Genomic DNA, 15,475 nt, shown 5'->3' with positions numbered 1-15,475 from the left:
AGGCAGACAGAAGTCAGGGTTAAACAGAGGTATGATTACTAATCAATAAATACACACAAGTCTATAAGGACATATGTCATTTTGGTTTCAGATATATGCACTAAATTAGATTTTCCTGCTGACGAACAACTGAAATGGTTCCAACATCTTGTGCAACTGTTTCTGTGTGTATGTGTTTCCAGTGGCGCAAAAATACAGATTAAAGGTCTAAATTTGTTTCAGAGACACTGTCACCAAACCTGACGAGTACAGTCAATGTGGCAGATCAAGTGACTGTGAATCAGTGCCTGAAATGACTTGAATGAATTGAAAGTTACAACTCAAATCCAAACACACAGACAGGACAAGTATATGTTTTTTGATTCAGAGTTTATATTCAACAAATTGTTCTTGCTTAAGGTCTGATGTCCATAGGACACATTTCCTTTGCTAGCACAGACACACACACACACACACACAGGCACTGACCAGCGAAGCTCGGCGGGAGCGCCGGCTGAGCGGCTGGTCAAAGGGAGGACTGCTGAGCTGCAGCTTCTCCAGGTAGCCGTCAGGGATTCGGATGTCAGCTGGCAGCGACAGACGCTTGTTGAGGTCCTATGACAGACACACATAACACAAATAAACACAGGTTAGAATTGAGACACACTTTAAAGCTTTGACATCACTGTGGTAGATCTGGAGTGTGCAGTGAAGAACTTCTGAATGGAAACACAGAAATTATCAAACCAAAACAGATCAGATAAGAGGAGGAATGTGATTTGTATGAACAGCTTCTGGTGATCTTTATTTATGTCATCAAGTAGGGCTTTCTTAGCCCTATCTTGGTAAACTCGCTCCCAATATTTCTTCTCAGGAATGGAAACAGAAATATCTTTTTTGGAAAACTCTGGTAAAATTTGCTATACATTTGAATGTAAACCAGGTTTACATGGTGTGAGGCCTGTTTCAGCAGTGTGTGTGACACAAACACACAGATTGGCTCGTCTGATAAAATGTGAAAGTAAGAGATGGTGTTTCATAGCTTGACTGCAGTAAAAAGAAATTCTAAGCACAACTCAGATTAAATCATAAAAGAACAGACAACAAAGTGAGAATCAAGAACAAACCATTCACACGTACAATGCTGGTTGTCACTGTCAATATTAGTGTCAGCCTCGTGGAAGGTTTATTATAGCTTTTCTTGGATGACAAGTCAGAACACAGAAAGATGTCAAACCTCTTCAATGTAGCTAACGTCCTTCAAATAAAAGCTCAAATGTGTATCCAGAGAGTTAATTGAACGTATATTTTTGATTCTGCCTATCAAGGATCAATAAAGGTAAGATGTCAGTCAGTCATCATCTAACCGCTTTATCCTCCACCAGAGGGTCGCGGAGGGTGCTGTGCCAATCTCAGCTTCATCGGGCGATAGGCGGGGTACACCCTGGACAGTTCGCCAGTCCATCGCAGGGCCACACACAGCTAGAGACAAACAACCATTGACTCTCACACTCACTCCTACGGTCAATTTAGAGTGTCCAATTCACCTAATCCCCATATTGAATGTTTTTGGACTGTGGGAGGAAGCCGGAGTACCCGGAGAGAACCCATGCACACACGGGGAGAACATGCAAACTCCATGCAGAAAGGCCCTTGTTCCAACCGGGGCTCGAACCCAGGTCTTCTCGCTGCAAGGCGAGAGTGCTAACCACTACACCATCGTGTGGCCCCATAAAGGTAAGATGTTATTATTTTATTTTATACCGTCTAATCTTAACCTGCTAAAATTGTATTTTTAAAATATTATACCAGACACTGAGTACAATTTAAGCCAGATCATTTTAAAACTGATTAAATAGATTTTTGACTTAATAATGTTACAACTCTATTTTATTCATGCATATATATATATATTTTATATATGCAATAAAAATGTGTTTTTGGTCGGTCATTCATTTTGTCTCAAGAGAAAAATGATATTCCAGATTCCGAGAGGAGAAACAAATACTGTGCTGAAAGAGGTCAACTGCAAGATGGAAAAAGGCTGCTCAACGTTGACACTGAGTCATACAGTGATAGCACACTGTGCCCTTCACCCCCTTACTGACAGATTACTGCTTCATTTAAAAGTCTCATAGCAGCAAAAGAACCTACTTGAAAAGCAGTGCAATTACACTAATGTAACAGAGATTACATGAGTGTCCATGTGTTTGCCAGGTCAGTGGGTGACATGCATTCTTGTTTCATGCTCCTACAAGTGATATAACCTGAGCAAAAATGGGTCAGTATAACAGTGTACGTGTGCAAGAAACATAAGAGGATGTTATGAAGATTGGTTTCAATATGAACAGTTTAGTCTTTGGCCAGCAGGGGGCAGGAGGCCTCCAAGTTAAGAGGCTCAAAACTTTCAGTGTAAAACTCCAGTGTTACAAACTCAAGCAAGATGAATATTATTAATTGATTAAAAATCAACATTCAATAGCTTGTTTAAGTGCAAAAAGGAAAAAATGTTTCAAAAAATTCATACAGAAAAAGCAGAAGAAAGCAGGATAAAATAGCCCATAACAATCATGCAGGTCATTATCATATCCTTCTGTCCGTTTTATATTTGCTAAGCGTGACTAAGTGACTATGTCATGTTCAGCCACAGGCTATCAAAGCCAATTTATCATCTTTGTTTCAGTAAGCATTAAAAAAAAGCTTGTAAGAGCAGTTTTCTGGTCGGAAAAAACGAGATGTCTGCAGCCAGAAAATACAAACAAAGGTGAATGCCTTTAAAAAGCTGTGGAATATTTTTTTTTAGTTTCATTAAAATTTTCATCTACTGTTAAACGGGCATTTAACAACAGTATATATGGTATACTGTAATTATATACATCTTTAAAAGAGAAAGAACAAAGGAGAGTCCTATACTAGCCTACTGTTGAGCAGACATAAAATCTGTGTGTTTACAGGACAAACGGTTACACTGCTGCCAGACTCTGCTGCTGTCCTCAGGGAGCAGCAAGCCTGTTATCAGTATCATGATGCCCCGACATCAAGAGCCCATTAGGGGATGAACGTTCCCCTCCCCCGCCCCCAATTCTGACTTAGATCTCCAAACAGAATGAGGAGGAGGAGGTGAAGAGCAGAGCAGAGGGAGAAGAAAGGGTATAGGGTAAAACACAGCCTTTCTTGCAATTATTGCGCAGCTTGTGTACATGTGTGCATGAGCGTCTTACTTCCATGGAGATCCGCCGATGGACTCGGTTCCTCAGACAGACACCGGTTGGAGACTGAACCTCGTCGGATGAGGTTCCCGATGCCTGGTCACTCTCCCCGTCTGATCCCATCTTCAAGTTCTCATGTACAATATCTGACGAGGCAAAACAATTATGTATAGTAAATGATTGATACTAATGTGACACTTAAGTCTCCATGTGAGCATTTACAGAGGAGAAAGAGACAGAGAAAGAAAAGAGGAGGATGTAATGCAACATTATGGATTCAAGTTACACCTAAGAGGAAAAAAGCATTTACTATGCATCTACTATATTAAATGTTTCATTAATGACTTGAAACACACTAATACAAGCATAACTATAATAGCATGGTAAGACGAAATGCATTTTGTCCCATAGAAAATTGCACTATTATACTATTGTACTGACTATTAATGTCATACTTTAAGCTAAATAATGACATGTGCATTTTTTATTAATTACAGCTGGACTAAGTTGACCTGCAACTACTTGACAAGGACAAGTATCATTATTATTTTAATTATTAATTCATTGGTTTGTTGATTTATTAGATAAATAATCAGGTAAGGTTACTCAACAGCACCTTCACTCACCACACACATAAAATAGATGATCCACAGTTTGTGTTTTTTTGGTTACAACTTGGATTTGGGTATATCAGGTAATGATCACAATCATTTTGACGTCATTTATCATTTAAAAGTCAAATTTGGCATGGTAATTTGCATAAAGGCAACACAAACAAACAGAGGAGTGAATGTGACATGGAACTGGGGATGAGTCAATCCAATACTCCTTATCGTTATTTGTCTGATAATGGTCAAAATCACAGGACTGGAGACCAGAAAAAGAAATTCAATACAACATGTAAGATGTCAGGTAAATGCTTTCAATAAGTACAGACAACAAGTTGTAAAGAGAGACATGTGTCACCAACACCATGTGACCAGTATATGAGCCTCATTAGGACCAGGTTTTGGTCTCCATGAGGACCACTGGTCCTGACACAGTCAGTGTTTATGCCAGAGAAGGACACCTCTGTCTTTCTGTCATCTCCTCTCAGACCCTTGTAACCCCCGAGGCCAAAAGATTAAACACTCCAACCTGCTTCACTTCCTCAAGGGCTGTAAAACTACCAGTACTACCACAGCAGAGCAGGAGCTAATGCACTGATGTGCAAACCACATGTCCACCTTCTTTTCCACACACACACACACACAGTTAATGAGTAGCCATGGCTGAGCGGTTCTCTGTCATCACAGTGTCAGCGCCTCCTACCATGCAGTCTGTCATCAAATGGAGAGGCATCGAGCAGAGAAAGGACGGGAGAAACAACTCTCTGTAAGCTTTCGGTTGATGGGTCTTAACCGCTTATAATTATTCCATGACATGATAATCCAGATGAGTTCACACCGAAAGATTCATTTATTTATTTTAAATAGTGCAGATGTTCTAAAAAAAATGCAATTTTAATGAACACAACTCTCCTTCTCCATTCATGCAGCCTTTTTGGACTTGACTTCATAAAGCACTACTTCATTACTCTGTGGTGTGACCGCAGCCCAAAGGCACACTTTACCGCAGAATGTGAACCTGTCTGTGGTCATCTGCTTAAAACCAAAAGTCTGCTCAGAGTATAGGAAAAGCTGATCCACTTTTAGAAATTAAATGTTTTCAGGATTTTCCTTTTGGACTGGTTTCATTCTGCTTCTGTTTGCATGTCACTCTGCTTTTCCAAAGATGATTTGTTGTGCGGTTTCTCTGCTGTTTCTCTGTCTGAATGTTAGTGTTTGGTCACAGTGGAAGAGCGTGTTATACAGCGGGTTTTTAAGAACAGAACAGAAAACACTTTAGGGTTTGCAAACTGCTAACCGGGAGGGGGGGGTGTGTGTGGGAGAGACATGAGACAGAAGAAGGTGAGGGTGGTACAAATAAAAATAAAAAAGGAGGAATAAAAAGGGAATAACTACAAATTGTTGCAAGGTTTCCAAATGGAAAGGGGGACAAAATGTCCTTATTTTCTATCCTTTCACTATTTTACATCCAATTCATTCACACTAACCTGTCTCACACTTCACACTTCATGTGTTTTCCTTTCTTTTGCCTGCACAGCCATCTCCGCAGGGCGTCCCTATTTATCATATCTACATACGCACACACTCATTGATGCATTCACGTACAACAAACACTGACGCAACCCCCAACTTAACTGTCAACCATGGAAGGATAATTAATAATTTGTGAGTTATCAGTCCTCAAACACGTTTGCAAGGAAATTGGGTCATTACATTCTTTTTGGACATGCTTCTCAAGTGCTGCATCACCGAGCACCTGGCTCAGTGACAAGAGACCCTGAGGATCTGTTAATGACCTTCACTTGCAGTCTCCTTGCATTAATAATGAGGTGTTTTGCATATATTCATTTTAAGTGATGTTAGCTTACAGGACAGAACCATTTTTGTTGTGGGTTTGAGTGAATCTAGTTCCAGGTAGTGTTAGCTTGATTTCCACTTCCGTTCACACTAAGTGTCAAAAAATGTGAGGTTACTAAGCAACTAAAATCTGGGAGCCTGATGTTGCTGCAGCTTCACTCGTTTAATTAATGCTAGGAACACAAATCACACCAAGGACAAAAGATTTCCAGCACCACATTCTCCTCACAGCAGCTTTGCTACTTCTACCTACGTTTTTGGCTGGAGTGTGAAAAGACTATTAAAAACAATGTGTGCGTGCATGTACTGTGAGCTGATGCATTTATGCTTATAAATAACATTTACTTTAATTTAATATCCTGATGATGTTACTACAGGAGGAATGGGGAGATCAACATCAAAAAGGGCAATCCATTGAAGTGTTGTTGAGCTATTTCAGTCTGAGCAAAAAAAATAAATTACTGAGGGTCCCAGACTGATCTATAAAGCCATGTCACCAGTCAGGCTAAAAATAAGATTCAAATTTATGAATACCACTGAAGTGGTTATGTGCCCCCAGTCTATTCTGGGCACTACAACAGGCTTTTATCAATGCAGACAATCTGACCTGAGCTAGTGTGAAAAAAACAGGTGCTATTCTGAGTGAAGTTAAACATGATCCATCTGTCTCATCAATGCTTTGATGCTCCTGTCCATGCCTGAACCTACAGTACATGTGAGAGCAAGGCTAGCTTGATTAGCATTGGCGGGTCGTGCCAATTTACTTGGTTTAGCAACATTGTGGTGGGCAGGTGTTTGTGTGCTCTGAATGACATCATAGTGTGGACAAGGATGAATGAATATGTCCATTTGGATGCATTATCATAACATGAACATCCAGTCTCTCCAAAACAAAAGGCGCTTGAATCACAACAAAGAGAGACCAAGACCATATTTTTTGTGAAGTATGCCACTTTCCCAACTATATCTTTACATGAAAATTTGATGATTTTTAAAACTCTTTAAGACCTGACTTCTTGAAAAATCTTCCTGTTCCTATTTTCTTTTTGCAATTGTTTTAATGAATGCCACATTCTCCCTCCTGACTCTGTACTTTCTGTCAATTAACACCCCACAAATGACTTATTTCCACCTACTGACTTTAAAACAATCTCCCACCGAGGATCAATAAAACATTTCTGATTCTTGATTGCACTCTGACCACCCACCAAATAATCTCTCTTCCCTTTTCCTGTCACTTCTCACTCATATAAATGTTTCTTGCCTCACTTTAAAAACCTCACCAAATCGTTTTCACTTCCCACTTGCTTCTTTCACTCCACATATTTCGCCTTTCCCCTAGTCATTCTTTGTGAAGTTTTCACAGGCAGTAATCCATCTCCCTCTATTACTTCAACACATTCCTTCACTACCTGCACTTTTCCAACTTGTGTGCTGCTTCTCTAGAATCTGCAAACGATCTTATCTGTCCTACTTTCACTTCCACTCACATACCTCTCCATTATCTCCTGCCATTTCATATCTTCCCTCATCTTCTCTAAGAAAACCCCCCAAAATTCTTTCACTTACAATGTTTTCACCTTCGCTCATCATTTCTTAATTTCTCAACAGCAGAACCCATGTTATCTTTTGTTTTACCTTTTTTTCCCACAGTACTTTGAATCTAATTCTTTCCCCATAACTGTTGTTCCTTTCATGATGCTTTGTTAATCAGCACACAAAGTGAAGCAACAGTAGTGTGGTACATCAATGTCCTACTTAAATGTCCTGTTTTTAGATCCATGTCCCTCAATCTAGGCCAAGTTCCAGTGTGGGGCTAACCAGCCCTCGAGTGTATCACAAAAAATAGCTAAGAGATGCAACAATCAGGGTCAATATAAAAAGTGAAAGGGCGTGCAGAGGGTTGGGCAGGGGGATTTCTTCACATATGAAATTGTGTGACTAAGCATTTTGTTCTTAATATTTCCTTTTTTGTATAAATCCACATACATGTAGTGAAATGCAATGTCACTACATGATACACATATTGGACAACTGCTAGCAGCACTGTCTATGTTTTTGTACTTTATATGTCCCTATAAAAATGACATCCTGGGAATCTAAAGAAATATGTAACACTGTCAATCAGTGTTGGTTTAACAACTATGGCAAAAATGAAGTATAAGTGGTCATACTTGCTTGTGAAATTAAGAATTAAAAAGATGTTGTTAATGTCTATGATCACTCTAAATTAATTAGTAACCATACAGTAACTGGGAAATCTGGGACTAATGAGAGTAGAAGTTTACAGCCAAGCTCATGATGCTGAAGTTGTTGCAATGATGACGCTAAGTGAGACTGATGCTTACCAAGTCTAATATTTACTGTGGTAGCATTGCATTGACTGCCACAAACCCATTTAAAAGATCTTGATTTATTTCAATAATCGTGGAGATGGAGGAAAAGTGAGAGCATCCAAGTTCCTGAAAAAAAGCCTGAAAACTTAAATTACGGTACATTTACAACTCCCTGCATGACCAGTTTTTTTTTTATTCAGTTATCATGTAGCTCATGATTTTCACAACTACAAATCAAAGACAATGGGAGTCAAAACCACTCATGGATTTGGAGCAAAGTAAAAGAGTAAATAAGCCAACTGTGCTGTAGATATGGCATATCTGAAGGGTTTATCATGTTTTGAAGATGAAAATCTGTAAGCAGGATTATAGTGATTATTTGTGTGAGGATGAGGTCAACAGAGGACCCAGTGAGGTGAGGTCTGGAGTAACTAAATGTTAGGTACAACACTGCACCTAATTAAAAGTGTTTACAGAAGCTGAGTATTCCAAAAACCTCTGCAGTGCAGATTCCACAAAAATATCTGGCTTTACTTGCCTAAATATTGCAAAAGTCTAGACTGTGGTAGATCATGATACTCATATGTTGTTCCCATGAATCATCTCATCACCCTCTGGTCTGGTCTGTCCTGACCCGAGCTCAAAATCTGATGCTGTGATGAATCATTAGGATCTTCTTTCTTCCAACCCTAAGGATGGAACTCTGTGCTGCAGACCGAGTGTGATGAATTGGTTCACACAGGAAGCTGTGTAATTTTTGACTGAATCCCCCATCCAGCTGTCACGCCGATGAAAACAGCCCTTCTGAGGGCGAAGTGAAAAGGGAGAGACAGCCAGTCACTCTGGCCCAGTGAGTGTGTTTGCTAATATCAGGAGGAGGACGGAAATCTCAGGACTGTGACACGTTTCCTATTTGTTCCCGGATGCCATCTGCTCTCCCACTACTCACTTCCTTCCATCAGTGTGTGTGTGTGTGTGTATGTGTGTGTGTAGGTGTGCACACATGCATGTATCTCACCAAGTCGACTGCCATTACGTGGCATAGCCATGAAGGACCCCAGGGTGCCACCAATGACGCTGTGTGGCCGACGGAGGGGGGGCTTCTTGAAGGAGCCAGTGTACTGGTGCAGGAAGGAGTGCATGCTGTGGGAGGTGGGGGGGCGGCCGTTCCTCATGAAGGGCTCTAGAAAACAACAAGAAAACAACTGGCAAACATTAACAAACATTCTACAGCTGCATGAAAATAAACAAAACACAAGACTACAATGAAAATCAACATTAAATATCAACAGCTTATTACACAAATTAAGTACAACATCCTTTCTGGTAAGCAAAGGTCACCGTAGTTCAGTTTTAATCTGAACTCCCGACATAAGAAGTCACAAAGGGACGGCCCCATTGTGACTTCTTATGGCGTGACAACACAAAAACTCTCTGTGAATCTGCTAACATTTTTTTTGTCGTATCTGCGTTTTATCCACACAGAAACTGTGTTTCAGGTCTCAGAGTGGAAAAATCTCAAAAGACCGACCTAGTGTAGACCAACCAACACACTACTTTGGGAAAATGATAATCCCACCCCTCTCTGTTATGGGATTATTTGCTTCATGATAACACTTTCTTTCCTTCATCGCCCGGGCTTGTTTCATTCTGTCTCCGTTTCTGTGATTGTATACATTGTAATGTATTGTTGTTAGAGGCTCTGTGTGTCTGTCTGTCTGTTTGTGCTTCCGCACTTGCACTTGCCAATATGACCAACAGAGGCCGACAGAGGCTTGTTGCGTGAATGGGGTGAAGTCTGCCATCTCTGATTGCCTTGTTGAACAGGAAGTGATTGATGTGTGTAAATTAGCATATTACAGATGCAGATTACAGATACATGGATGAATTTCTTGTCTCATGTCCGTAAACACTGTGGAACTGATCTTTATTGTTACATATAACTACATGCTCAACACCTTCAAAGAAAAAGCTCATTTACATTTACTTCCATTGACGAGTGGATAGGGCCTAATTATTATACACTGGACCTTTGACAAGTCTTATAAAGTAGGACTCAGCAGTTTTGCCACCATATCTGCCTTTTACATGTTCTTTAGGTGTCTGGTTTCTTTACTCACTAAAACACAAGCACTCTCTGTCTAGACAAGTGCTTCATCTCAAAAACATTGCAGTTTTCAAACTGAAACAGGACCGGCACCACTTCTGAAGTTTGAGGCTCAAAAGTCCTTGTATAGTGTGGATGGGAAACCAGGTGTAAACACAGCAAAGCAGGCTAAAATATTACATAACAAAAAGAGAAGTTGAGGAGAGAATGTTTGCCCTTGTGTGTTTGTGTTTCATCATATAAATTACCCTCTCGCTGCTATCTGAGAGTGTTTGTGTGTGTGTATGTGTGTGTGTGAGCAAGTAGCTCCCCAGTACTTACTCAAGTTATATAACCTGATAGAGAGCTACTCACTGGAAGTCTATTACAGCTGTTACTGACATGCTGAACTCTCTCTCCATCCACACCCATGCGTCATAATTAAATACTCCTGAGAACTGCTGAGATACTGAAGCCTCTGTGTGCATGTGGGTTTTACTTGCCTGCCATCAGACGTGCACAGGAAGAAACTGTAAAAATCTGAGCAGTGGAATTTCCTTCCCTGGTCTGAATGTAGCACTGATTCTCCACAAACATTAAAACTTCATAAACATCACTGACCAATTGTACCCGGGTTTATTTAACCGTAACTGTAGTTCTTTCATTAACTATGTTTGACACATTTTATCCGATTAATGTATATTTTGAGGATTTTCTTTGCATGGTATTTTTAAATTCTTTTTAATAGCTACAACTTTTTTATTAACATATTTGTGATGTTCCTTTTATTCAAAAGGCGATTTATTTATTTTTATTTATATGTTTATTTCAGTTATGTCAGTTAGATCAATCATCATCAGACATCATCTTAGTGTAGTTCACACAATTCACATAACCGAAAGGGAAAGCGGGAGAAGCAAAAGCTTATCTAGTCCCGCCCCCATTACCCACAGTATACATATTTTCAGCGTACAATACATAATTTCATCATACTAATTTTTTCTTTTTTCTTTTTCTTATGACAGTTTGACAAAACATGTTTCAGCAGCAGGTAGCACTCAGAGATGCAGTCTCATCATTATATATAGACCCTTTTTATATTACTAGGTTGCATCTGGGCATGTGGATGGCATTTCATGCAACATAGATGTAATTAAAACACAAAAATTATGATTTTGATGTCAAGGGGACTTTAAAGGTCATACAACACAAACACTGACCGTTGTCCTGAGTGCCGCCATCCTCAATGGTCATTTGCTCGGCCAGTTCAGACAGGGACTCGTCGATTGTCTGACTGGAGCGGAGTGTTAACGACAGGCGCTTCTTAAACCTCTTCATTTTCTCCATAGCAGGGCAGTGCAAAGCCTGTAGAGCACAGAAAACATGCAATCTATATTCAATAATTGGTAATGGAATGACACACACAATGACTATTGCAAACAACATTAGCAGTGATGGTTTGGTTTGTCTGTGGTGTGTGTGTATGTGTACAGCTGAGGATTCTAGAAACCTTCCTACTGTCCAAAAAATCTCAGCTCATGAATAAAATAAAACTGCTTTTAATTCAATATTCATTCACTCTGCAACTGCTTGAACAGTACATGAATAAACCATGAAGAAAGCATGAATAAAGGATGAATATCACAGACTTAAACACAGCTGTTATCACTTACACCTCACATTCACACAATCATACACTGGAAAGATTAATAAACCCTAACTGGATGAAGAGTGACTCAAATCAGTCTAAGGAAACACAAACACTCTCACACACATACACACATGCGACTATAAGCAGATGAGGGCCTCGCTGCGCATGAGTGAGTTAGCATCGACGCAGCAGTCATCCAAGTCACAGGAAACACCTTGCTCAGTCTGCCTAAGGCCAGGCCCTGCTCATTGTGTCGCTGCAGTGTTAACGCCCCATGCAAGCGTGTGTGTGTAGGAAATGCAATGAGGAAGCAGCAGCAGAAATGCCCCGCCAATACCTCCTGACCCACAACTCAAAAAACACACTGACCCCAGTGTCACTGTTTCCCCTGTCCCTCTTTCCTTCTCTCTCTCAAGGTCATTATCTCAGTTCATACTCATGAGACACCACCATCTGCCACACACACACACACACACCCCTTCCTTGCTTAATCTCACACTAATACAGTTAGTAAGACACAACTACAACACACACATGTAACTATAGAAACGAAAACAGTATGTAGTAAACTTCTCAAATCGGAATCAAAAATGCTTCTTATCAGCTACAATAACATTCAGTCGTTGTACACTACAATTTCAAGAGAGGTTTTCAACAGTGGGTAATAGGGATAAATACACGATGATGACCTGATCCATCTAAGTCAAGGAAATCATTGACAGAATAACAGAATGAGAATGTTATCGTTGATTTGAGTCTAATTGAAAAGGTTTTTTGAAGGACTAAAGCAAATTTTGATTAGTAGGGTCAGGAAATACTTTAATTAACTTTACATTATGTAATGTTTTGGTTTAATGTTAAATAACTAATTTATATAGCAGAGGTGGTTTCATTTAATTTAGTTACTATAGCTTAACCCTAGTGCAACCTTTAAAAAAAAAACGTGCACTCCTATGACTTTTTATTAAGCAACATCATATTATCAACACTTAAACCCGTTAAATACTTTTTGAAAATGCAATTACACAATTTTTACATCCACAAAATAGGAAATATTTTCCAAATACTACACGAAAATAAGAATTACTTTAGAGGTATAACACAGCTTTGGGTGTGACACTGATTACCAATGGCAATGCTTTAAATACCTAAGGTGAATAACATGAGTCTTTTGTTTAACACAGTGTATTCTAATTGTAGTTCGTCATAGGGACAGAAGTCAGTATATTTAAATGAAACAAACTATACTAATTATGATTACCAGTAGCACAAGCGATATCAAAACAGTGATTTGATATCGCTTTACAGTATACCAGGTAATATTAGCCTAGTGAGTAAAGTAAGAGCACTTCTACTGCAATCAAAAAAACCCACATCTGATTATGAAGCAGGTAAAAAAAAAACAATACATAATAAAAACAGGAAATTATCAAAGCTAATCAGCTGACAATCACGTTCACCAAATGCAACAACTTGGACTTCAGCCTCAAAATCAACTACAGAGACTGAAACTAAGCTCTGCATTTACTGTGAGACGTTATGCTGAGTCTTGTGACTTGCCATTTATTAAGTTGTATCCAAATATAGGATTCCATTTTTCAGTAAAGCCATCCTGTAACCTAACGTGACCTAACCACAACTCAGATCTTAGACCTTAACTGAACGAGTTTCTCAGAAATTAGGTTCTGCCTCATTAGGTCCAGGTTTTCCGTCTCCATGATGACTACTAGTCCTGACAAGGTCAGTGTTTATGCCAGAAAATGTCAAGCACAAACACAGCAGACGATCAATCAGATGGCAGGAAATAACAAAAATCCAGCTCCTAAAAATCACAACACAAATGTGAAATGACTTCATTAGAAAACACTTTCACACAAACACAATTCTCTCTGTAATACATGCACAAACACACTCACTGTATGAGAGATAAGTGCTCTTTGTCTCCCTTACAGAGGAGGAGTATAACAAAGCACAGTTTTATCTCTGCAGCAAACCAAAACAAAGAGACTCATGTGACGTGTGTGTATATGAATCTGAGTGTGTGTGTGTAAAGCATGAGGCACATGAGATTATGTGAACCAGGAGGAACTGGAAGAAACAACTGAACCTATGATTTTCTCTCTTCTTCTTTTTTCATCACCAGCATCCCCAGAAATGTTCTTGCAGACACATTTTGACCCACATTCCCAACAACCCCCACTCCATCATTCCTATGCACCCTGCTGGATGCCTCCCAAATGCATTGTGGGTAGTCTGGAGGAGAGAACTTCAAAGGGCGAGCAAGGGGGAAAGACAAAATGCGACATAGTCCAATTAAGGGGCTAATGATATCATATGCGCTCTCTCTCACTCACTCAGTCTCTCTCTTTCTCTCTTTCAGACACACACACTCACTCACTCACTCACTCACTCAAACACCACATTTCTACTTCCTTTCCTAGTTTTCCGTTCTTCCTCTCTCCCTTCTTTTTTCCAGTACAAGAGTGAGGTAATGTGAGGAAAATGTGGCTTAATATTCAATGCTGGTGGGTGAAAGTGTGAATGTGAAGAGGAGAGGAGAGGAGGGAGAGAGAGAGAGAGAGAGAGTGTGGGAGCGGGAAGAACAAGGACGAGGAAGAGGAAGGCAAAAGGAAGGAATCACAGAAAGAAAGTGAGGTTCTTTTCTGTGAGTTGAGCCACAATGGTGTCTTTGTGTTTGCTCAAGAGCCATGAAATCACCCGAGTGACTGCAACCATGTACAGTACTGCTTAGAGAGCAAGAACAAAAGCCACTGGTGGTGATCCAAGTCGACCTTAAAAGGGAAAGTTGATTTTTTTTTTAAGTGTGGTTGTATGACGCACCGACATATTATCAACACTGACTTTTCTGAGCACACAACCGCTTCCATGTTGGGCAGAGATACCCGGCCAGAGCCTGTCAGGACCCAACAGGACCTGAAGGGTTGGGCTGGGTTTGGAGAAAAAGGTGTAGTTTTAGTGAAACTGGGAGCAAAAGGAGATAATTGAAATGTTTTGTTTATTGCTTTATTGAAAATAAGGTGTAAACAATAAATTAACCAGATGCATAACAAGTAAAATAAGTGTTATTAAGTAGAAACATTTTCTGTTTAGAACCGGGGTTTACTGTTTAGAACAGTATACTGACTGCAACACAGGCTGTTCAAGCCATACACAGTGGATCCTCTCCTTTTCCTCCACAACTACTCAAAATAAACCAAATCCAGCTCTTCATAAAGTTTGTTTGCCTGTGTAATTTAACATTTTATCTAGTTGTAAAGTACTGTAAATGTACCCAACTACTGTGTTCCCAAAATCGAATTACACTTAGTCATAGTCACAGGGCTAAGTTGTTATTATGTGCACCCAAACTGAGAAGATCTGGAGGTTTAAAGTTTAAATGTAGTCTCTCAATAATGAACTACAATGTCATGCAGTGCTGGCATTTACATTTGGGTTAGAAATGCAAGAGATATCGGTAGAAAGAGCTCCATTGTTGTCCAAAATTAAAAACATAACAGTGAACCACAGTGTTACACTAGCTCACATGTTTCTGCACAAAGAATACACAACAAGAAAGTTCTAGAAATATTCTCTCACCGTTAGCAGCAGCAGCTAACATTGAACTTATCCCAGTTTTTGATGTTTGACTCATCAGATTAGCTCCGCGCCAAACAGCCTCCACGTCTTTGGATTTACAGCATCTTTTCTCTTTTTTTGCAAACTGTGTGGTCATTCATTTCTCCTTTATC

General features: G+C 39.7%; 1 protein-coding gene across 1 annotated transcript in view; it reads right to left on the bottom strand.

The window, feature by feature from the left end:
- Positions 1-15,475, bottom strand: part of cdk17 (cyclin-dependent kinase 17) — a 36,978-nt gene that overhangs the window by 8,015 nt on the left and 13,488 nt on the right. The window contains exons 2-5 of the mRNA XM_044021005.1: positions 11,296-11,440; positions 9,008-9,172; positions 3,201-3,334; positions 469-594 (exon numbers count right to left, since the gene is read on the bottom strand). Of these exons, the coding sequence (XP_043876940.1) occupies positions 469-594; positions 3,201-3,334; positions 9,008-9,172; positions 11,296-11,422 (552 nt within the window). The 5' untranslated portion in view covers positions 11,423-11,440. The remainder of the gene's footprint in view (positions 1-468; positions 595-3,200; positions 3,335-9,007; positions 9,173-11,295; positions 11,441-15,475) is intronic.

The sequence above is a fragment of the Solea senegalensis genome, linkage group LG3 (assembly GCF_019176455.1).
Source record: "Solea senegalensis isolate Sse05_10M linkage group LG3, IFAPA_SoseM_1, whole genome shotgun sequence".
NCBI lineage: Eukaryota > Metazoa > Chordata > Actinopteri > Pleuronectiformes > Soleidae > Solea > Solea senegalensis.
Note: the sequence above shows the minus strand (reverse complement) of the source record. Positions and strands in the feature narration are given on the sequence as shown.